Source organism: Scyliorhinus canicula, chromosome 8 (assembly GCF_902713615.1).
Source record: "Scyliorhinus canicula chromosome 8, sScyCan1.1, whole genome shotgun sequence".
Taxonomy (NCBI): domain Eukaryota; kingdom Metazoa; phylum Chordata; class Chondrichthyes; order Carcharhiniformes; family Scyliorhinidae; genus Scyliorhinus; species Scyliorhinus canicula.
In genome coordinates, this window is record NC_052153.1 from 156,469,514 (window position 1) to 156,493,220 (window position 23,707).

The 23,707-nt window shown below is 48.8% G+C and overlaps 1 protein-coding gene and 1 long non-coding RNA gene across 6 annotated transcripts in view; one reads left to right on the forward strand and one right to left on the reverse strand.

Annotated features, from left to right (window-relative positions):
- Positions 1 to 23,707, reverse strand: part of LOC119970614 — a 145,354-nt gene that overhangs the window by 117,517 nt on the left and 4,130 nt on the right. The gene's annotated exons all lie outside the window — the stretch shown is intronic.
- LOC119970613 (proteinase-activated receptor 1-like) lies at positions 12,306 to 22,752 on the forward strand. Of its 5 annotated transcripts, XM_038805524.1 has the most exons (3): positions 13,191 to 13,552; positions 18,958 to 19,131; positions 20,409 to 22,752. In XM_038805524.1, exon 3 carries the CDS (start codon positions 20,570 to 20,572, stop codon positions 21,557 to 21,559), a length of 990 nt encoding a protein of 329 aa, XP_038661452.1. In that variant the 5' UTR covers positions 13,191 to 13,552; positions 18,958 to 19,131; positions 20,409 to 20,569; the 3' UTR covers positions 21,560 to 22,752. The 5 variants fall into 5 exon arrangements, with proteins under 5 accessions (XP_038661455.1, XP_038661451.1, XP_038661452.1 ...); XM_038805527.1 differs by lacking the exons at positions 13,191 to 13,552; positions 18,958 to 19,131 and adding an exon at positions 12,306 to 12,394; XM_038805523.1 differs by lacking the exon at positions 18,958 to 19,131 and having other exon boundaries at positions 13,188 to 13,552.

Below are 23,707 nucleotides of genomic sequence, written 5' to 3' on the forward strand. Positions count from 1 at the left end.
GGCGTCGTTCCAGATGCTGAGTGGGGACCTGCCCGGGATCTCTTGGACATCGGTGCACAGGTGCATACGTGCCGTCACGGAGGCTCTTTATGCCAGGCGGAACAATACATCCATTTCAATGTGTCAATGTGGACCGAGCCCACCAGGATGCCCGGGCAGCGGTGTTCACCGCCACTGCCAGAATGCCCTGGGTCCAGGGGGCGATCAGTGGGATGCACATGCCCTACAGGCATCTGCGGATAACAGGCCGCTCTATACCAACCGAAAGGGGTTCCACTCAATGAACTACTGTGTGACCATCAGCTGCGCATGATACACCTCTGCGCCCAATGCCCATGCAGTGTGCATGATGCTTTCATCCTAGCACACTCGGCAATTCCTGACGTGTTCGAGAGGCCCACCCCCAGTTGAGGGGCTGGCGCCTGGGCGACGGGGATTATCCGCTGCGGACATGGCTGATAACACCTATCCGGAGGCCAAAGACCCACTACAACGACGCCCATACAGCAAGCAGGAGTGTGATCGAGTGGTGCTTCAGCCTCCTGAAGATGCTATTCAGGTGCCTGGACCATTCTGGAAGGGCCCTCCGGTACAAGGCTGGGAGGGTCGCCAGCATTGTGGTGGCCTGCGGCATCCTTCACAACATCGCACAGCAGAGGGGTGATGTGCTGGAGGAGGAGGATGAGGAGGAAGAGCAAACCTCGTCCGACGAGGAAGATGCAGGAGAGGGAGACGATGAGCAGGACATGGAGCCCAGGCAGGCAGGTGAGGCCGCACGACATGTGCGGCAGGGCCAGTGCGCACGGGACGCACTGATCGCCTCAAGGTTCACTGATTAATTGGAAGGGGGTGGAGTGGACTGCTGGTCAGGGGCACAGACATCACAGACTGCCCACTTGCAGACCCCCTCCGTTATACAAACCGCTACAGCGCTACGAGCTGGGGGTCCTGGGTTGACAATAATAGCGGGTCTGGTCAATGGGATGGAGAATGCTGAAAACCCACTTTGCGATGAGCTCTGTTGCTCCACATTGTATGACATTGTCTGACTCATGCCAATGATAGCACCTTCCATCTAGGTGATCCCTGCATGCAAGCTGGCCAGTTCATCACATGGTCCATAAGACCAAAAGACATTGTCACAATATACACCAGTTTATCATGGTGCAGACACACACTGATGGACACACACAGGGGCCAATCAACATGTACAAACACCGCAGCCAATCACCAGTTAGAATACACACACTATAAAGGCAGAGGGCACCATGGTTCCCGTTCATTCTGGGTGCTGCCTCTCAGTGTAACAAGAACTCATCCAGCCCAGCACAGACTCACACCACATGCTGAGAGAATCAACTGGTTCGGACAAGGCTTAGGTCTCTAGTTTAAGTTCGCACATTTAGACCCGAAGTCATTGTGTGTTAGTTAGTTAGAAGTTAGTTAATAAAATTGAGTTGAACCTTCATCAGTGTTGGAAATGTCTGTTCATCTCTCAAGTGTACACTAGCCAACACTTTATGGTACCAGGAGTTGAGGAATGCTCGCACTTCTGAGACCTACCCTTCAGTGATCTACCTTCCACCAGTCTCCAGCCATCCTACAGAATGGACTCCGTTCGCCCGCCGCCGCCTCTCCACATTATCGGGAATCTGGGCTTGAACTGGAAACTTTTCAAACAGCGCTTCCAGCTGTACCTCGAGGCCAGGGACCTGGAAGCTGCCTCGGACGCACGGAAGATTGCTCCCTTCCTCTCCACAGCCGGGGACCAAGCTCTGCACATCTTCAACTCGCTCACCTTCGCTGAGGGGGAGGACAAATCGAAGTTCAAGACTGTCATTCTAAAGTTTGACAGACACTGCGAGGTCGAGGTTAACGAGAGCTTCGAGAGATACATGTTTCAGCAGCAAATTCAGGGTAAGGACGAGCCTTTCCTGTACTTTATTACCCACCTCCGCGTCCTTGCACAGTCCTGCAACTACGGGTCCACCTCTGACTCCATGCTCCGTGACCAGATTGTTTTTGGTGTTCAATCTGAGCCCCTGCGCCAGCAGCTACTAAAAGTAAAGCAGCTCACTCTCTCCATGGCCATTGAGACCTGTGTACTTCATGAACATGCCTCCACGCGCTACTCCTGCATCCAGGCTGCTGAAATGGCGCGGCAAGCCCCCTACGAGGCAGAACGGGTCCAGATGATTAAATCTTTTCAGGCTCTGGATCTGAATGATGGCGGCCATTTTGCGCGCTTTTCGCGGAGTCCCGTGCTTACACGCAGCGAGCGTGGTGACGTCACGGACCGCTTCGCGAAGGTGCGTGGATCGCCCCGCGCATGCGTGGTGGCGTGACGAACGTCCCGACGCTCCGGCATGTGGCAACTGCTGCTCCGCCCACTTAAAGCGGCAATGTCCCGCGAAGTCCCGACGCTGCCTGCAGTGTGGCAAACGAGGCCACGTCGCTACAATGTGCAGATCTTCCCTGCCTGCTGTTTTTAGGAGGTCCACCCAGCCCCACAGAGACGTCAGGGCTATCCAGCCTGCCATCAATGAACCTACTCCAGACCTTGCTTCTGACTGTGCCTGCGATGACCCACAGGTCCCGTTCCAAGTTGGCGTCGTCACCACGAACACGATGTCCCCCAAGCGTGACACTAAACCCGTCCACGTCCACAGCGTTAGCCAGGATGATGAGTGGTGTGCCACCCTTACGGTCAACAGGTCCCCTGTCAGGTTCCGCCTGGACACTGGCGCTTCTGCCAATCTCATTGTGTCGTCTGATTTTCGCAAGCTCTGCGTACAGCCTGCTGTCCTGCCATCTGCGTGTAAATTGCTGGACTACAATGGCAATGTAGGGGCTGGTTTAGCTCACAAGGCTAAATCGCTGGCTTTTAAAGCAGACCAAGCAGGCCAGCAGCACGGTTCAATTCCCGTACCAGCCTCCCCGGACAGGTGCCGGAATGTGGCGACTAGGGGCTTTTCGCAGTAACTTCATTGAAGCCTACTCGTGACAATAAGCGATTTTCATTTTTCATTTTCAATGCCATCGTTGCCAGCGCCTCCTGCCGCCTTGAGGTGACACATCGTGCTCACACAGTCACTCTCCCGTTTGAGATTGTTGCTGCCTCAAAAGCCTCCTTGCTTGGTGCGCAGGCATGCAAGCTGCTCCACTTAGTGCAGGGAGTACACTCTCTCTCTTCAAGCGATGTGTCTGCATCCTCTGACACAGACTTCAGGGTGCAACTCGACTCCATCATCCAGCAATACCATGATGTCTTCGAAGGCATGGGCACGCTCCCGTACACGTACAAAATCTTACTCAAGCCTGTCGTTCACGCATCTCGCAGAGTCCCAGCGCCCCTTACGGACCGCCTCAAGCAACAGCTCCAGGACCTCCAGGACCAAGGAGTCATTTCTAGGGTCACGGAACCCACAGACTGGGTAAGCTCCATGGTTTGTGTCAAGAAGCCGTCCGGCCAGCTGTGGATCTGTATCGATCCTAAATATCTGAATCAGAATATCATGCGGGAGCACTACCCGATTCCGAAACATCAGGAGCTCACGTCCGAGATGGCCCACGCCAAACTCTTCTCCAAACTGGATGCCTCGGAGGGTTTCTGGCAGATCCAACTAAGTGAGTCAAGCAGGAAGCTGTGTTCGTTCAACACACCCTTTGGCAGGTTCTGCTACAACCGGATGTCATTCGGCAACATTTCTGCGTCCAAAGTTTTCCATCGGATCATGGAGCAGATGATGGAGGGGATCGACGGCATCCGGGTATATGTCGACGACATTATTATCTGATCGACCACCCCGCAGGAACACATTGCCCGCCTTCAGCGTGTTTTCAGGCGCATCCACGAACACGGCCTCCGCCTCAATGGGGCCAAATGTTCCTTTGGCCAGTCGAGTATCAAGTTTCTGGGGGATCACATCTCCCACCAGGGGGTGTGTCCGGACGAGGACAAGATTGCAGCAATCACGTCCATGGAGACACCCGAGGACAAGAAAGCAGTTCTCCGGTTCCTGGGTATGGTGAACTTCCTTGGGAAGTTCATCCCGAATCTTGTCTCACACACCACGGCCCTCAGAGACCTGGTTCGCAAAACCACGAGGCCTCGTCATGGATCCCCGTTGCATATGTCGCAGGTGATGACCCCCACATGGGGTCATTGCTATGCGCAAATCGAGAAAGAGTGTCTCAGCATTCTCACTGGAGTCGTGAAGTTCCACGACTACGTCTATGGACTTCCGCAGTTCACGGTTGAAACCGACCCCCGCCTGCTTGTAAATATTATCAAAAAGGACTTGAAGTACATGACGCCTCGCCTCCAACGTATCTTACTCAAGCTCCGCAGGTATGACGTTCAACTTGTTTATACCCCTGGCAAGGACCTTGCCGTTGCCAATGCCCTCGCAAGGTCGATCACAACTCCGTGTAATCACGACGGCTTTGTCTGCCAAATAGATGCTCAAGTCCAATTTGCAGCCTCCCATTTGCCAGCTTCGGATGCACGGCTGATGCAAATTCGCTGCGAGACAGCAGCTGATCCACTTCTGTAGCGGGTGATGCATCTAATGGCAGACAGGTGGCTCAAGGGCCAATGCCCACAATTTTACAATGTCCGCGATGACCTGGCTGTTGTCAATGGGGTGCTCCTGAAATTGGATCGCATCGCCATACCACAAAGCATGCGCCAGCTAGTGTTGGAGCAACTGTATGAAGGCCATTTAGGAGTCGAGAAATGTTGCCGCAAGGCCAGAGAAGCCGGCTACTGGCCAGGCATTAACGATGACATCGCCAATGTGGTGCTCAACTGCTCAACTTGCCAGTGTTTTCAGCCCGCCCAACCACGGGAGACCCTGATGCCCCATGAGCTCGTCACATCGCCTTGGACCAAAGTGGGCATCGACGTGTTCCACGCATTGGGCAGGGACTACATCATCATCATTGACTACTTCTCCAGATACCCGGAGGTCATCAGGCTGCACGATCTCACATCCTCGGCTGTGATCAGGGCATGTAAGGAGACGCTTGCCCGCCATGGCATTCAGCTGATGGTCATGTCAGACAATGGCCCCTGTTTCGCGAGCCAGGAATGGGCCAGCTTCACCCGACACTACAACTTTGAGCACGTTACGTCTAGTCCCCTGTACCCCCAATCCAATGGGAAGGTGAAAAGGGGGTCCACATAGTTAAGTGGATACTCAGCAAGGCCGCCGACGCCGGCTCAGATTTCCATCTTGCTCTGCTAGCTTATCGCTTCGCCCCGCTCTCCACCGGCCTGTCGCCTGCTCAGCTACTAATGAACCCCACCCTCAGGACGACGGTCCCAACCTCGATTATGTCCCCGTGCTCCACCGCATGCACATGTCTCAACTGCAGCAGAATACTTCCTACGACTCACGGGCTGCTGACCTTCCCGACATCCGTCCACGTGACACAGTTCGCATCCACCTCCCGGATGGTGGCTGGTCTGCGCCTGCTGTTGTTCTAAGGCAGATGGCCCCCGCTCCTTCCTGGTCCGCTTACCGGATGGATCCATTCGGCGCCGCAACAGGCGTGCTCTTCGCCTTTTTCCAGAGTCGTCACGGGATCCTCCGACCAGCTCTGCTACTGATCCCGCCGTGGACTGTGTAGCGTTTCCGGTCACTCTGCCTGCCCCTGACAGTGCTGCAGCCCTCCCGGCTCCTGATGCGCCAGCCATTGCCCCACCCTTGAGGCGGTCAACCAGAGTTCGTCGCCCACCTCAGAGACTGAACTTGTGAACTCTGTACACATCTGGACTTTCTGACATGTTTTTTTTTTCCTTCCTTGTTGCATTCGTTCTCCAGTGATTTGTAAATAGATTCGTTGGTTGTTCCAGTTCATGTTAGTCATCTGCACCAGGCACCTTCCTGTGTACATAGTCTTGTTTCCTGTATATAGATTTGTACATATGTCTTCGCACCTCACACGTAGCTAGGTACATTCTTCACACACCCACACTATTTATTATCACATGCCTTCATCAACATTTTTTATAAAAGGGGGGATGTCACAATATACACCAGTATATCATGGTGCAGACACACACTGATGGACACACACAGGGACCAATCAACATGTACAAACACCGCAGCCAATCACCAGTTAGAATACACACACTATAAAGGCAGAGGGCACCACGGTTCCCGCTCATTCTGGGTGCTGCCTCTCAGTGTAACAAGAACTCATCCAGCCCAGCACAGACTCACACCACGTGCTGAGAGAATCAACTGGTTCGTACAAGGCTCCAGTTTAAGTTAGCATCATTTAGACCCACAGTCATCGTGTGTTAGTTAGTTAGAAGTTAGTTAATAAAATTGAGTTGAACCTTCATCAGTGTTGGAAGTGTCTGTTCATCTCTCAAGTCTACACTAGCCAACAGTTCAGACATAGGAGCAGAATTAGGCCACTCGGCCCATAGAGTCTGCTCCGCCATTCAATCATGGCTGATACTTTCTCATGTCCATTCTCCTGCCTTCTCCCCATAACCCCTAATCCCCTTATTAATCAAGAACCTATCTATCTCTGTTTTAAAGACACTCAGTGATTTGGCCTTCACAGCCTTCTGTGGCAAAGAGTTCCACAGATTCACCACCCTCTGGCTGAAGAAATGCCTCCTCATCTCTGTTTTAAAGGATCGTCCCTTTAGTCTGTGATGGTGTCCTTTGATTCTAGTTTTTCCTACAAGTGGAAACATCCTCGCCACGTCCATTCTATCCAGGCCTCGCAGACTCCTGTAAGTTTCAATAAGATCCCCCTTCATCGAATCCCTGGGATGGGGGTGCTGGGTTCGGGGAATGGTGGGGGGTGGGGTGGGGGGGGGGGGGAGGGGGGAGCACTGTCCTCCCACAGGGCCTGCACTGGTCCCGCGCATCCTCCCTTCCCGGCCAGCTCGGACCAGCCCAACCCCCACACGCATCAGACAGAGAACCGAGGTAGGTTTTAATGGTGTTGACAGGTGTTTATTGTGAAGGAATACAGCAGGATCAGAGGAGCCTGCGCCGACTCCTGCCCTGCGACAAGGGTCCTCATTGGCGCATGTCTCCTGGGGCGACCCGGCCTGGATGGGCCCGGCTGCTGCTCAGATGTCCCGGGTGGAGTGCAGCTACCCTGTTTTGCCTGCTGCCCACCAGATGCACCAGGGACAGGAGGGGGGACGTCCGAGGTGCTGCGGTGTTCCGGCACCTCCCCTGCGGGAGTCATCGGGACGGGCCTCAATCCCTCCTCCTCCCCCGGGATGTCCGATGGCCCCCTGGCTACTCCATTAGACGGGGGTGCGAGCGGAGCAATCCCCTGATGCTCCCCCACCACCTGGACTTTCAGAAGGCGTTTGACAAAGTCCCGCATAAGAGATTATTGTGCAACATTAAAGCGCATGGGATTGGGGAAAATGTATGAGGTGGATTAAAAACTGGTTGGCAGAGAGGAAACAAAGAGTAGGGATTAATGGGTCATTTTCAAATTGGCAGGCAGTAACTAGTGGGGTACCGCAGGGATCGGTGCTGGGATCCCAGCTATTCATAATTTTTTTAATGATTTGGATGAGGAAACAAAATGTAACATCTCAAAGTTTGCAGATGATACCAAATTAGGTGGGAAGGTGAATTATGACAAAGATGCAGGGATCCTACAGCAAGACCTGGACAGGTTGGGCGAGTGGGCAAATCAATGGCAGATGCAGTATAATTTGGATAAGTGTGAGGTTATTCACTTTGGAAGCAAAAACAGGAAGGCAGATTACTACCTGAATAGTTGTAAATTGGGAGAGGGGAGTGTGCAGCAGGACCTGGATGTCCTTGTGCACCATTCGCTGAAGATAAGCATGCAGGTGCAGCAGGAGGTAAAGAAGGTTCATGGTATGTTGGCCTTCATTGCGAGAGGTTTCGAGTATAGAAGCAGGGACTTGTTGCTGCAATTGTACAGGGCCTTGGTGAGGCTACACTTGGAGTATTGTGCGCAGTTTTGGTCACTGTCTCTGAGGAAGGGTGTTCTTGCTCTCGAGGGAGTGCACCGAAGGTTTAGCAGACTGATTCCAGGGATGGCGGGACTGTCATATGAGGAGAGATTGACTAGGTTAGGATTGTCCTCGCTGGAGTTCGGAAGAATGAGGGGAGATCTCATAGAGACTTATAAAATTCTAACAGGATTAGACAGGGTAGATGCAGGGAAGATGTTACCAATGATGCGTCTGTCCAGAACCAGGGGTCACAGTCTGAGGATTCAGGGTAAACCATTTCGGACAGAGATAAGGAGACATTTCTTCACACAAAGAGTGGTGAGCCTGTGGAATTCATCACCACAGGAACTGGTTGATGCTACAACTTTGAATATATTCAAGAGGCGGCTAGATATAGCACTTGGGGAGAATAGGATCAAAGGCTATGGGGAGAAAGCAGGATTAGGCTATTTAGTTGGATGATCAACCATGTTCGAGATGAATGGCAGAGCAGGCTCGAAGGGCCAAAAGGCCTCCTCCTGCTCCTATCTTCAATGTGTCTATGCATCTATGTAATTACTGGGAGAAACCATGGTATCAGGCATTTTGCAAAAAAGCATTGTTCGTAGAGTGTTAGTTGGAGATGTGAGCAGAAACCGAGCTTCTCAGTTCAGTTAAAATATATGTCTGTAGCTAGATTAGCAGTTTCTTTCCAGGCAGTTCAGAAGAGTGTGATTAGAAAGTGAGCTGACACAAGCTTCTGAAGAAATACAGCCAGTTTCTGCATGGTTCTGACAGGATTCAGGTCCCTTGTCCATGGGGGGGGGGGGGGGGGGGGGGGGGTTCTGATCAATGGGGGTGGGGTTGCCTTTTATTTAAAAACAGTGCTGTAATTGTGGAATTCCCGGAATTGCTGCCCTTGTCCCGCCCCTCCAGCTGACTGCGAATCTGGTTTCCCTTTGAAATTGCACAGAATGTTATCCAATACGGCGAGGAAAGCCGGCTGTACAGCCTGCCAGCTTCATGCTGGTTTTCTCACCTGAGCCAACACTCTGTGCATGTTTGGGAGGATTTCGGCCAATGTAAAGTCAAGAAGGTAGTTTACTGTACAGAATAAATATCAATTCAAGATTCCCTATTGTCCATGTGGAAATTTCATATCCGGCATTTGCTCATTTTTTAAAAAATTACATATAATGGAATAATAATAGTAAAAAGGAAGAAAAATACCCCGTCGCAGAGGTCTAACTTTAACTAAAATTTGTATTTAAAATGATTCCAGTGCATTCAAATAATCAGTCAGTGCTTATCCTCATTGATACATCAAACTCCTACTAAAAGATCTTACAAAGAACGGTACAAACGAGAACAGAAACTGATTTGTCGAGTATCTGAAGAATTGTAGCCTTTTCCCTGAATGCAGCCAGCAGTAATACTGAAACAAGTTGTGGTTCTCATTGTTCACGACAAATGCCACCCCTGTCAAAATTCCTGGAGAACACGTTTAGTTAAGAAACTGAACATCTACAGGGAAATAAATTAACCCTCCAATTAATCTCAGAATTCATGCATATAAAACACGTGGAGCTCTAATTGCTAATCTACAGCAATTAGACCTTGTGGTTGTAAAGAAGCAATCCTGTACACATGGGACGGAATACTCCCAAAATATTTCCAATCCAGTGGGAAATGAGGTGAGATTCCGATTGCATTCCACCCATATACAAAAGGTCATATCCATAGAGATCGTGGCGTCAGACCCAAGTAGGGATGGCAGATTTCCTTCCCTAAAGGACATTAGTGAATCAAATGGATGTTTTCGACAATGGTTTCATTGTCATCATTAGACTTTTAATTCCAGATCTTTACTCAATTCAAATTTCACCATCTGCCATGGTGGGCCCCCCAAGCATTATCCTGGTCTCTGGATTACTAATCCAGCAACAGTACTACTACACCACTGCCTGCACTTGACCCTTAATCTATGTTCCAGGAAAATATGTTACATTTATGTAATTTCTCCTCATAACCTACATCTTTGGATACCTGCTAACACTCTGGGATATTACCACAGAACTCCCTCCAAAGCCAATATGAGGACCCAGATCTTCCAGTCTCCATATACTCCAAGACTGGACATTTCCTCGAAGATGAGCTAAGGGACCCCTCGGAGGTCCCAATGGAAGAACTCCGCGAGGATTGCCTGGGAAGTCTGAGCTTCCAATGGGCAATTCCCATGTTCCCTGGGACCCCCCGAAAAATTCTTCAACTCTTGAGGCTGTTTAGCACAGGGCTAAATCGCTGGCTTTGAAAGCAGACCAAGGCAGGCCAGCAGCACGATTCAATTCCCGTAACAGCCTCCCCGAACAGGCGCTGGAATGTGGCGACTAAGGGCTTTTTACAGTAACTTTATTTGAAGCCTACTTGTGACAATAAGCAATTTTCATTTCATTTCAGATAGAGTCAGAAATTGCAGACGTTCGGATTTGTTTAACTGGATAGTTACCCAGAAAATGTTAGACAGGAAGAAACCAATTCTAACTTCCAGATAACTACAGAACTAACCCCCAATCACTCAAACTGACCACTCCTTGAATCCCCCCCCTGACGTGACTTGACTACCCTCTGACCCACCACCCATCTCACCCACCTGCAGCTCTGCCAACTTAAATCCACCTCCCATCCTTTCCTTGCCATCAAGCCTCTTTACCAGCCTAGCTACTTGCCTTATCCACCCTAGGCCCTCACCACCCGACTCCCTTACCCACTTCCCTTACCCAACCCTCACCCATTCTACCCCCTTACCCACCCGAACCCCTTACCCACTTATCTTCTCTCTAAATGTTTTCAAAGAAGGTTTGGAACATTTAAACTGTTTACTTACTGGAATACAACAGCAAGGGATGTGATTCCGGAGTGGATTTTCCGTGCTCTTCCTCTGGGGTTTGCTGCATTGTGTCAGATGTGAAGGATCCTCCAGGCCAGGAAAATTGGAGGAAGGTATGTGTGCATATTTTTTGACCAGGGTCGGAAGTAGGGTTACCGATCCTAATCGGAAGAGCTGAGCCATTATTTCAAAGCTGTGCTGCTCTGAAGTGTGCAGAATATTCCAGAAATATTCCAAGAAATCCAACAGGCACTTGAAAAGTTTGAGTTAATTAAGGAGAGTCAGCACAGATTTATATAAAAAAGAGGGTGTTTGACTAATGTAACTGAACCTTTTGATGAAGTAACAGAAAAGACTGGCAAAGGGAAAGCAATGGTTGTTGCCTGTGTGGGTTTTAAGAAAATGGTTGACAAAGTACTATTGGTGGGAATGGGTTGTGTGGCTCCCCCTACATTTACTGGGCCCCGCTCACTACGTAGCTCATTCCAGTGGACCCTATTAAACGGCAGCCAGTCAGTACAATAACAGGGAACTTATGCTGACTATAAAACTCTGATTAGGTCTTAACGCAAGTATGGAGTCCTATTCTCCTGCCCGTGATAATTTTCTTACAGAAGGGCAACACGGTAGCATTGTGGATAGAATAATTGCTTCACAGCTCCAGGGTCCCAGGTTCGATTCCGGCTTGGGTCACTGTCTGTGCGGAGTCTGCACATCCTCCCCGTGTGTGCGTGGGTTTCCTCCGGGTGCTCCGGTTTCCTTCCACAGTCCAAAGATGTGCAGGTTAGGTGGATTGGCCATGCTAAATTGCTCCTTAGTGTCCAAAATTGCCCTTAGTGTTAGGTGGGGTTACTGGGTTATGGAGATAGGGTGGAGGTGTTGACCTTGGGTAGGGTGCTCTTTCCAAGAGCCGGTGCTGACTCGATGGGCCGAATGGCTTCCTTCTGCACTGTAAATTCTATGTAAATCTATTCTGGTCATGACACTTTCGATGCGAGAGTCTTTCAGATGATGCAGAGGGGGTTTACCAAAATTATTCCAGGGATTAAGAAATTTAGCTATAGGTTGGCAAAACTGGTGTTGTTTTCCTTGGAGCAAAGGGGGTTTGATAGGGGTGCAGGGATTTAGGTAAAGTAGATATCACCTCAGCTGATAGCACAAGGATTGGGGAAGACATATTTAAGGTTAGGGGAAAGAGATAAGGGGAGATGTGGGAAGAGCGAGTGTTAATGACTTGGACTTTGCTGCCTGCGAGGAACTCCTTGTACTGGATGGGTTCCTTTTGTGCCATAATGACTCTTTGGCTGAGATTTTGTTCCACCCAGCAGTGGGAGAAGCAGTGGGGAACCAGTTGTCCGGTGAGTGATGTCTGACAGAATCAAGTATCTTTCAGGCACTTTAGTGACCACCTTTTGGCCTTCCCCACAATTGAGATGCCAGTAGCTGAAGTCCCATCAATCACAGGCTGGTAGCTCCTCATGCTGCCAGTGGCTTTTGCCGGAACTGCGTCTACCAGAGGCCAAGGTTAATCATCGGAGCCCAAAGCAAAGGTGAGTGAGGGTGGGAAGGGGTCGCAAGAGAAGAGGTCAGTGGCAAGGGCAAAGAGAATGGCCTTCAGTGGCCACCCTCTACCCGATGTTGGGTATATTGATTGGGCAAAATACCTATGAAGGAACCCCCTCCCCCAGTGGCAGCCCTCCAAGTGAATGGGAAAACCGTGTGGCACTGAATCACTGAGTCACCAAGTCATTGCAATGGGTTCTGGGATAATGGGCGACCATTGGCATATTAATGAGCTGAATTAACAACCTGTATTTAGCCCCTTCCACTCTCCCACATAATGGGGGAGGTAGTTAGCTGCCACCAGGAGACTGGCATGAAGCCTCTTCTACGAGTAAGTGCCCGGCCTCAATTCTCTAGTCTCTGCTGTCTGGTTAGCACAGTCCAGGTCTAACAATTAAACCCAGCTCGTGCGGCATGGTAACACAGTGTGTAACATTGCTGCTTCACAGCTTCTGGGTCCCAGGTCTCGATTCGCCTTGGGTCACTGCCCATGTGGAGTCTGCACGTTCCCCCTGTGTCTGTGTGGGTTTCCTCTGGGTACTCCGGTTTCCTCCCACGTGCTGTTAGGTAATTTGGACATTCTGAATTCTCCCTCCATGTATCCGAGCAGGCGCCAGAGTGTGGCGACTCGGGGATTTTCACAGTAACTTCATTGCAGTGTTAATGTAAGCCTACTTGTGACAATAAAGATTATTTTTATCAGTAGTAACTCTTTCACAACGGATGGGCTGTCACCAAACAGCCACTGAAGCACTTATTGGAATGCAGCAATACAATAAAGAAAGAAGAACATGATTTTAAGATATATTCCTTTAGGAGCCCAAAGTGGGGGGAGGGGGGTGGTTAAATGGGAAAGACACGTTCCATTTAAGAACTTTCATCGATCGCCTACACGATCAGCCCTGCCCATTCCCTCCCACCCGGGAAGTGGCCGGCGATTCGGGAATAATTAGGCGGAACTCATATGATGAAGTTCCCAAACTGAAGGTGCTGATCTCACTGTGGAAGAAGCTCTGCGGGAGGCGGCTGCTTATATCTGTCTGGAGCTCGGTGGATCGTGGAGTAGAATTCACTCGGAATGGACTCGAAGGTTCAGTTCCTGCTGTGGGTCGCGCTGCTCCTACTCATCTGTCCTCACAAGAGTGGTAAGAAATCGGATCTGGGGGAGATTGGCAAGGGGGCTGGGGCCATATCTGGCACTCCAGCACTGTGTACCCAGGGGGGAGGAGGGGGTCTCCAGCACCGTGTGTACCCAGGGGGGAGGAGGGGGTCTCCAGCACCGTGTGTACCCAGGTGGGCTACAGCACCGTGTGTACCCAGGGGGGGGGGAGAGGAGGGGGACTCCAGCACAGTGTGTACCCAGGGGGGGGGGAGGGGGTCTCCAGCACCGTGTGTACCCAGGGGGGCTCCAGCACCGTGTGTACCCAGGGGGGGAGGAGGGGGTCTCCAGCACCGTGTGTACCCAGGGGGGCTCCAGCACCGTGTGTACCCACGGGAGAGGGGGTCTCCAGCACCGTGTGTACCCAGGGGGGCTCCAGCACCGTGTGTACCCAGGGGGGCTCCAGCACCGTGTGTACCCGGGGGGGGGGGGGGAGGAGGAGGGGGGCTCCAGCACCGTGTGTACCCACGGGAGAGGGGGTCTCCAGCACAGTGTGTACCCAGGGGGGGGGAGGAGGGGGACTCCAGCACAGTGTGTACCCAGGGGGGGGGGGGGGGGGGTCTCCAGCACAGTGTGTACCCAGGAGGGGAGGAGGGGGTCTCCAGCACAGTGTGTACCCAGGGGGGGGGGGTCTCCAGCACAGTGTGTACCCAGGAGGGGAGGAGGGGGTCTCCAGCACAGTGTGTACCCACGGGAGAGGGGGTCTCCAGCACAGTGTGTACCCAGGGGGGGAGGAGGGGGACTCCAGCACAGTGTGTACCCAGGGGGGAAGGAGGGGGTCTCCAGCACAGTGTGTACCCAGGGGGGAAGGAGGGGGTCTCCAGCACAGTGTGTACCCAGGGGGGGGGGGGGAGGAGGGGGACTCCAGCACAGTGTGTACCCAGGGGGGGGGGAGGAGGGGGTCTTCAGCACAGTGTGTACCCAGGGGGGGAGGAGGGGGTCTCCAGCACAGTGTGTACCCAGGGGGGGGGGGAGGGGGTCTCCAGCACAGTGTGTACCCGGGGGGGGGAGGAGGGGGTCTCCAGCACAGTGTGTACCCAGGGGGGGAGGAGGGGGACTCCAGCACAGTGTGTACCCAGGGGGGGAGGGAGGATGGGGGCTCCAGCACAGTGTGTACCCAGGGGGGGAGGAGGGGGACTCCAGCACAGTGTGTACCCAGGGGAGAGGGGGTCTCCAGCACAGTGTGTACCCAGGGGGGGAGGAGGGGGTCTCCAGCACAGTGTGTACCCAGGGGGGGAGGAGGGGGTCTCCAGCACAGTGTGTACCCGGGGGGGGGGGGGGGGGGTCTCCAGCACAGTGTGTACCCAGGGGGGGAGGAGGGGGTCTCCAGCACAGTGTGTACCCAGGGGGGGGGGGGGGGGTCTCCAGCACAGTGTGTACCCAGGGGGGGAGGAGGGGGTCTCCAGCACAGTGTGTACCCAGGGGGGGAGGAGGGGGTCTCCAGGACACTGTGTACCCAGGGGGGGGGGGAGGATGGGGGCTCCAGCACAGTGTGTACCCAGGGGGGCTCCAGCACCGTGTGTACCCAGGGGGGGAGGAGGGGGTCTCCAGCACAGTGTGTACCCAGGGGGTGAGGAGGGGGTCTCCAGCACAGTGTGTACCCAGGGGGGGGGAGGGGGTCTCCAGCACAGTGTGTACCCAGGGGGGGAGGAGGGGGACTCCAGCACAGTGTGTACCCAGGGGGGGAGGAGGGGGACTCCAGCACAGTGTGTACCCAGGGGGGGAGGGAGGATGGGGGCTCCAGCACAGTGTGTACCCAGGGGGGGAGGAGGGGGACTCCAGCACAGTGTGTACCCAGGGGAGAGGGGGTCTCCAGCACAGTGTGTACCCAGGGGGGGAGGAGGGGGACTCCAGCACAGTGTGTACCCAGGGGGGAAGGAGGGGGTCTCCAGCACAGCGTGTACCCAGGGGGGGAGGAGGGGGTCTCCAGCACAGTGTGTACCCAGGGGGGGAGGAGGGGGTCTCCAGCACAGTGTGTACCCAGGGTTATCCTAGCTGTATTCAGCCAGCTGTACAGACAGGTACAATTCCCACAGAAAGCAGCCCAGCAAAATGGTCTAAGCTCAGCTGGCAGCCGTGTTGGACCTCAGTATCCCATCTTCACATTATCTGTACTGTTTCACAAGGAAGAAACGGGAAGTTGCAGTTTATCCCAATATCACCGACCCACTTTTATTTAAAAAATCCAAAGGAACCGGATTTTCTAATGGGCTTTTCCCCATAATCCATACCCTATGTTCGAAGTACGAAATTCCATTTTGAAACAGTTAAAGATTCATTAAGTCCGTTTGTTTAAAAAGAAGAAAGATAATTCTTTCGCCTTTGCTGCCTGTGGGGTTACGGGGATAGGGTGGAGGTGTGGGCTTCGGTCCGGTGCTCTTTCCAAGGGCCGGTGCAGACTCAATGGGCCGAATGGCCTCCTTCAGCACTGTAAATGCTATGATGAAATTGTAGTAACTCATTACTGGACAGTTCATGAAATGGGCTGTGAGAAACCTGATAAAGATGCTACCATTTAATAGCATGTAATATTAATATGTACAGCACAGGAGGCCATTGAACCCATTGTACCTGTCACATCAACTGGAGCTGTCTACTTCCCCACTTTTTCCCAACAACCTTTCATTTTCACCTTCAAATGATTGTCCAATTAGATTTCACTCACCCTAGAATAGCTGGATAGATTCATAGATTCTATAGAATTGCAAATCACTTCGCATATGACTTTCGCAGCCACTCCCTTTAATTCATGCACTGACATGAAGATGTTGGTAGTGATTAATCACCATGGGAGGTGATGGCGTAGTGGTATTGTCACTGGACTAGTAAGCCAGAGACTCAGAGTAATGCTCTGGGCGCTGCAGATGGTGAAATCTGAATTTGATAAAAATCTGGAATCGAAAGTCGAATGATGACCATTGTCATAAAAGAATCTGCCGTCCTTACCTGGTCTGGACTTCCTGTGACTCTGGGCTCACAGCAATGTGGTTGACTGTTAACTGCCCCCTCAAGGGCAATTAGGGACACGTAATGAATGTTGCCTGCGACGCCCATGACTGAATTTGTTTAAAATGTGGTTTGGCAGGGATGTAGAAGCTGTCTGTGTTTTTCTCTCAAGTTTTGCATTCTCATGCAAGGTTCATTAGTGGTTGGAAAACTGTTTGCTAAAATATTCCAACTTGCTCTTCATTCAAATGTATATGTTACGTTCATTTGAGCTGACGGTTGCGGGCTCAAATCCCACCCAGAGATGTGAGCACAAAATCTAGAATGGCATTCCAGTGTTACTCTGTCAGGGGTGTCATCTTTTGAATGGTACATTAAACCAAAACTCTCTCAGGTGGACATAAATTATGCTATTTTGAAGAAGAGCAAGGGAGTTATCCATGGTGTCCTGGTTAATATAAGAATAATAATAATAATTGCTTATTGTCACGAGTAGGCTTCAACGAAGGTACTGTGAAAAGCCCCTAGTCGCCACATTCCGGTGCCTGTTCGGGGAGGCCGGTATGGGAATTGAACCCGCACTGCTTGCCTTGTTCAATATTTATATCCTTCAATGAGTTGAGAGCAGATGATCTGGTTATTAAGTCAGTTATTTATGGAACCTTGTTCGCTGCAAATTGGCTTTCCTGTTCCCTGCATTACACTTTTTTAAAAAGTATTTAATTCGTTCTAAAGTACTTTGAGACATCCTGAGATTGTGAAAGAGCTATCGAAATACAAGTCTTTACTTATTCTTACTGTTAAAAGACGCAGCATCCAGGGTTGGAATTAAACTATAGATATCAGGACATTTGAGATACCGTGACTCTTGTCACTAAAGAAAATTAGATTAAGTGAGGATTTAATAGGGGCTTGTAGAATTATTGAACAATGTTAAGGTGAATAAGGAATGGAAATTTCCATTGCTTGGGGGGGGAGGAGTCAATGATGAAAAAATATCAATTTAACTTTATCACTGAGAAATTGAAACCGGTCAGGAGGGATTGCTTTCTGCAGAGAGTAATTAGAGTATGGAATACTTTGACAAAGGGCTGGAGACCGTTGCCTGCTTTAAGAGATGGGTAGATTAATATTGGAAGTAGAAGATGACAGAGGCTACAAGAAGAAAATGGAAAGCAGGATTCGTTTTGGATTGCTGTCGTGGGTCATTAGGAGTCACTTCCAAGAACTGAGTTGAAATGATTCAACAAACTATAGGAGGAGAACAGAACATTTAAAATAAATTAAAGGCTGGAATTTTTAATCGGGGCACAGAGCGCAGGAGCAAGGAAGGTTATTTTGAAGTTGTATAAGCCTTGGCTGGAGCCTTGTGTCCAGTTCTGGGTACCAAACTTCAGGAAGGATGTGAAGACATTAAGGAGGGTGCAGAAAAGATTCACTAGAATTATCCCAGGGATGTGGGACTTAGTAAAGAAGATAGCTTGGAGAAATTAAGACTGTTTTCCCTAGAGAAAGGAAGCTGAGGGAAGACTTGATAGTGTTATTCAAAATCATGAGGTGCCTGAACAGGGTAGTAGGGAGAAACTGTTCCCTCTCGTGAAAGGGTCGAGACTGAGAGGGCACAGATTTAAAATAATTAGAATCATAGAATCAACAATGCAGAAGGAGACCATTCAGCCCATCGAGTCTGCACCGGATCTTGGAAAGAGCACCCTACCTAAGCCTACACCTTTCTCAGTAACCCAGTAACTCCACTTAAACTAAGAGCAATTTAGCATGGCCAATCCACCTAACCTGCACATCTTTGGACAGTGGGAGAAACCGGAGGAAACCCACGCAGAAGCGGGGAAAAGGTGCAGACTCCGCACAGACAGTGCCCCAGCGGGGAATGACCCTGGGATCCTAGAGCTGTGAAGCAACTGTGCTAACCACTGTGCTACTGTGCCTACGTAAAAGAAGCTATAGTGATATGGGGAAAAAACTTTCACACACAGCGTTAGGGTTTGGGATGCTCTGCCTGAGAGGCAGGCTCAATTCAAGCATTCCAAAGTGGAAATCGACTGTTGAAAGAAAGAATGTGTAGGGTTATGGGGAGATGCAGGAAAATTGAGCTAGGTGATTTGCTCATTTGGGGAGCTGGTGTGGACATGATGGGCCAAATGGACTCCTAGGCTGTAATGATTCTGAAGTGAAAGAAAGGAAGGAGCTGAAAAGACACTTAGTTAGAAACAGACACGTAGATATAAATATCTGAGAGATAAAGACAAAGGTGGAAAAGCTAATTTAAAGTAAGCATTTCAAAAGAAAATGAGTAAGTTTTACAAATTTATGCTTCCCATGTGCCTCCCACATATTATAAATTCAGATACAGAGTTCACCAGCTCCAGCATATTATCCACCCCGCTTCATTTTCAAGTTGTGAAATCATCTTTTCATCCTCAACAGTGGAAGCAACATTCTACAGACAGAGCTAAACGATCCCACAACTAACAGGAGGAACATCCCCATCTCAATGATGGTAGAGCTCAGCACTTCAATGCGAAAGACAAGACTGAAGCACCTGCAACCAACTTTCGCCGCAAGTGCCAAGTGGATGATAAGACTTGGCCTCCTCCCAAGGTCTCTAGCATTGTAGATGCCAGTCTTCAGCGAATTCAATTCACTCCATGCGGTATCCAGAAACCACTAAATGCACTGGACACGACCAAATGACTGTCTTTAACATCAAGGCAGCATTTGACTGAGTATGGCATCAAGGAACCCGTATACAAATTAAGCCAATAAGAATTGTTGGGAAGTGGCGGGGAGAATGGAATGCACCATTGACTGGAGTCATATCTACTACAAAGGAGGATGGTTGGACTTCAGCTATTCACAATTTACATCAATAACGTAAGATAAGAGGACTGGCTGTCATATATCCAAGTTTGCTGAGTGGGAAAATAAACTGCAAGGAAGATGCAAAGCCACACAAGTGGTTGAACAAGATGGTGCAGATGGAGTATAAATTAGGAAACTATCTACTTTGGTGGGAAGAATGGAAAAGCAGTATATTGGTGACAGAATAGTAAATGTTGGGATTCAGAGGGATTTGGGGTCACACAAATCACAAAGTTAACATGCTCTGTGCAGCAAGCTATTACATCTTATGCTAGTCTTTATTGCAAAGAGTTTGAAGTATAGACATAAGGAGGTCTTGCTGAAATTACACAGGCTTTCAGTTTTAGTTTCCTTACTTTCGGAAGAATATACTTGCTTTAGAGGGAGTGCCTCAAAGGGTCACATAATAAGAAACTGACCTCCGACGAGCAACTCAGTAGAAGAGGCATTTATCTGGAGTTTAGAAGAATAGGAGGTGAGCTCAATGAAATGTATCAAATTCTTACAAAGCTTGGAAAGCTAGATGCTGAGGGAATGTCTCGCCCAGTGCTGAGTCCAGAACTAGGGGGTATAGTCTCAGGATAAGAGATTTGTCATTTAGAACTGAGATGGGAAAACATGCTTTTGGGCAGAAGGTTGAGCACCTACAGAAGTCCTTATCCCAGAGGTCTGTTCGTGTTCAGACAGTGAGTATCACTAAAACTGAGAACAATAGATTTTTGGGAAGCAAGGAAATCGGGGGATATGGGGCTGGTTTAGCACAGTGGGCTAAAGTGGCGTGTGGCGACTAGGGGCTTTTCACAGTAACTTCATTGAAGCCTACTTGTGACAATAAGCGATTATTATATTATTATTATGAACAGGACAGGCAAAGTAAATTCATTGTTAAAGCTCATCCATGGTCCTATTGGATGGCAGTGCAGGTTTAAGGGCTCGTACAGCTTTTTATTCATTACTTCTGTTTATGACATTGAGCGATAAGAAAATATTAATTACATATTTGATGTGTCTTTCAGATACAAAACATTTGTGTGCCAATAATATACGCAAAACCTTTGCTGCTGAGTGCAATAATGATGTGACTACGCAAGCCCCACAGCAGAACATATCAGGAAATTCAAGTCATGAACTTAATAAAACTTTGCAATCTTCGTCCTCTAAATCTTCAGCGATTGCAATGCCAGTTTCTGAGGAAGCAAAATATTACCTATTGGGTTACTGGACAACTTTGGTGATTCCTGTGGTTTACAGCTTTGTTTTTATTGTAAGCTTGCCTCTAAATCTCCTGGCAATCTTTATATTCCTCTTTAAAATGCAAGTGTCAAAACCCTCTGTAATTTACATGATGAATTTGGCAGCAGCAGATTTGTTTTTTGTGCTGCTGCTGCCTCTGAAAATCGCTTATCATTTTTCTGGTAATAACTGGGGGTTTGGCTCTTTCCTGTGCCGCTTAGTTACTGGCGGTTTCTATGCTTACATGTACAGTTCAGTGCTGCTGATGATGTGTATAAGTATTGACCGTTTCCTTGCTATTGTTTATCCGATACGATCTGCCTCCTGGAGGTCCCGGGGACGGACGGTTGTGTTTTGCCTTGTCGCATGGCTTGCAGCTATTGGTGGTACTCTACCACTTTTCCTCACTGAACAAACAATGTATATCACCGAGCTGAATATTACAACCTGCCATGATGTGCTACCCCTCTCTGAACTTCAAAACTATTCCAGCTACTATTTCCCCACTTTGTGTTTTCTGCTCTTTGTGATTCCCCTGCTTGTGACCTCAGTCTGCTACATATGTATTATCTCAACCCTTCATTCAGCAAGTCAGACACAGCAGTGTGGAAAGAGGCGTGCTTTTTTTATGGCTGTAATTGTACTTTCTGTATTTATTGTTTGTTTTGCACCATCTAACATAATTTTGCTCATACACTATCTTCACTTTTATTCTGCACCAAGTGACTCTCTCTATTTTGCTTACCTGCTGTGTGCGTGCGTTGGCAGTGTGAGCTGTTGCCTCGACCCTTTGATTTATTATTATGTTTCAACGGTCTTCAGGAGTAAGTTATCAAATCTTTATTTGAGGAAGTTTCCTGATAGTCAGGTAAAAGAGGCAAATCAGAAATTGCATTGCATTTACAAAAAGTTGTTCGCATTACGTGACGTATAAGCTCTGAATTTTTACTATAATGTTATAAAGTATGACAGATTTGGCCTACTTGGGGATAGTTTGATTGGTTCTACTCTTTGAACAAAGTGTACCTCTGATTAAACCTTAGTTTTAATTTTGTGGTACTTGTAACAACTTCTGTGCTTTAACAAGCTTGGGTTTCACCTGTGTGTGTATTTGTGTTGTAAATTCAAACCACAGTATTAACAGTAATTCAAGTGCTGATGTTGTAGGCATGTTAACCCTTGAACTGCACACATGCCACAAGTGGTATTCTCTCCGTGTAGTATTTTTCATACCGGTATAACTGAAGTGATACTCGTGTAAAGCAAGGGCAAGTGAAGTGTGTGCTGATTGTACACAGGAGTCGTGCGCTCTCTCTGCATCCAAAGTGTAAATATTTATTTAGTTTTTACCATTTGAAGTTGATGGTTCTATTAATATATAAATGATTAAGCATTTTCTATAACTCGTCATGAAATACTTGACGAGTATTAAATATATTTAATCTTACTCATGAAGTCATGATTAATGAACAACCCGATTTCATCTTGCGGCCCACTGAGATAAAGGAGGGTCACTCATGAGGCCCACTCACTAGGCGATGTTGCCCATCACTGGTCTTTCGTTACTGCTCTAAAAGATCTGGTGAAATAAGTTCCATTCTGCTGCATGTCCTTAATCTGTCTTCCTTTGATGTTTATGATTATTACCAGTCATCATTGACTTGTTAGTTTCATAAGCTGTAGAAGTAACTAACTTTAAATAATGTTCAGGACCAACTCTTTCTTTCATTGTTATCCGTAGTAGATTTGTCTAATCATTCAAACTTATCTGGTACTGTATTTACTCAGAACCAACTTAGGACACCTTTGTATCTGCTGTAGAAGTCATTGAGTGTCATTTACAAAGGCTTTCCATGTAAAATAAATGCAGCCTGCCAGGAGAATTCTGTGGTATAAATGTCACACAGTTTAACAATGCAAATCCAAAGGTTGAGAATTCTGTTGTACCAAAACCTTCTACAGCTTATGAAAAGCAGAAAAGTGAAGTGACACTTCTACAGTAATGAGGAAGGATACTTTTGGAGTCAAGACTGATTTGGAAAGGAATAAGAAGCTCCCATTTTATGGGCTGTTGCATTTCTTGATTATTACTTTCCCATGTTACACTATTAAAAGGTAACCAGAAAACACGTTTGCCAGATATCATGAATTGAACAACATACACGTGTCACATATACCATTATCTCTCTAATATAGTTAAAATTTGTCCAGTATAACTGATACTGCAAAATGTGCGATTTGTTTCGATGAAAGGTCGCACTTTTTCTCTTGTAAATGTTTCTTGACTTGCTGGGTATTTTCAGCATTTTTGTATCCACAATATTTTGCTTTTCTATTTGTGATTTGTTGCGACATAGAATCTACAGTGCAGAAGGAGGCCATTCAGCCCATCGAGTCTGCACTGGCCCTTGGAATGAAGACCCTATTTTAAAATAAATTTAGAATACCCAATTCTTTTTTTTTCCAAATAAAGGGGAAATTTAGCATGGCCAATCCACCTAACCAGCACATCTTTGGGTTGTGGGGGGGAAACCCACGCAGACATGGGGAGAATGTGCAAACTCCACACGGACAGTGACCCAGGGCCGGGATTCGAACTTGAGACCTCAGCGCCGTAGTCCCAGTACTAACCACTACGCCACCATGCTGCCCATGAGGACCCTACTTATGCCCCCGCCTCCACCCTATCCCTGTAACCCAGTAACCTCACCTAACCTCTTTTTTGGACACTAAGGGCAATTTAGCATGGCCCATCCACCTAACCTGCACACCTTTGGACTGTGGGAGGAAACCGGTGCACCTAGATGAAATCTTCGCAGACACGGGGAGAATGTGCAGACTCCACCCAGACAGCGACCTAAGCCAGGAATTGAACCTGGAATGTTGGAGCTGTGAAGCAACAGTGCTAACCACTGAGCTACCATGCCACCCAAATGTTTGACGACATTATCAGATGTACTTCCTAAAAAGATTGTGTTAAATAAAACTAGGATTAAGTTGATTCCAAATTGTTTATTTATATGAGAAAATTCATCCCAGATTAATTTCTGCACTGTTAAATCTATGGTTGAATGAATGATAA

What these genes read in the sequence shown, in the direction of transcription:
- LOC119970613 (XM_038805523.1), top strand. Translation starts at nt 13,486, where the DNA reads ATGGACTCGAAGGTTCAGTTCCTGCTGTGGGTCGCGCTGCTCCTACTC. An exon ending in CATCTGTCCTCACAAGAGTG is followed by an intron (nt 13,553 to 20,408) that starts GTAAGAAATCGG and finishes TGTGTCTTTCAG; the next exon opens with ATACAAAACATTTGTGTGCC.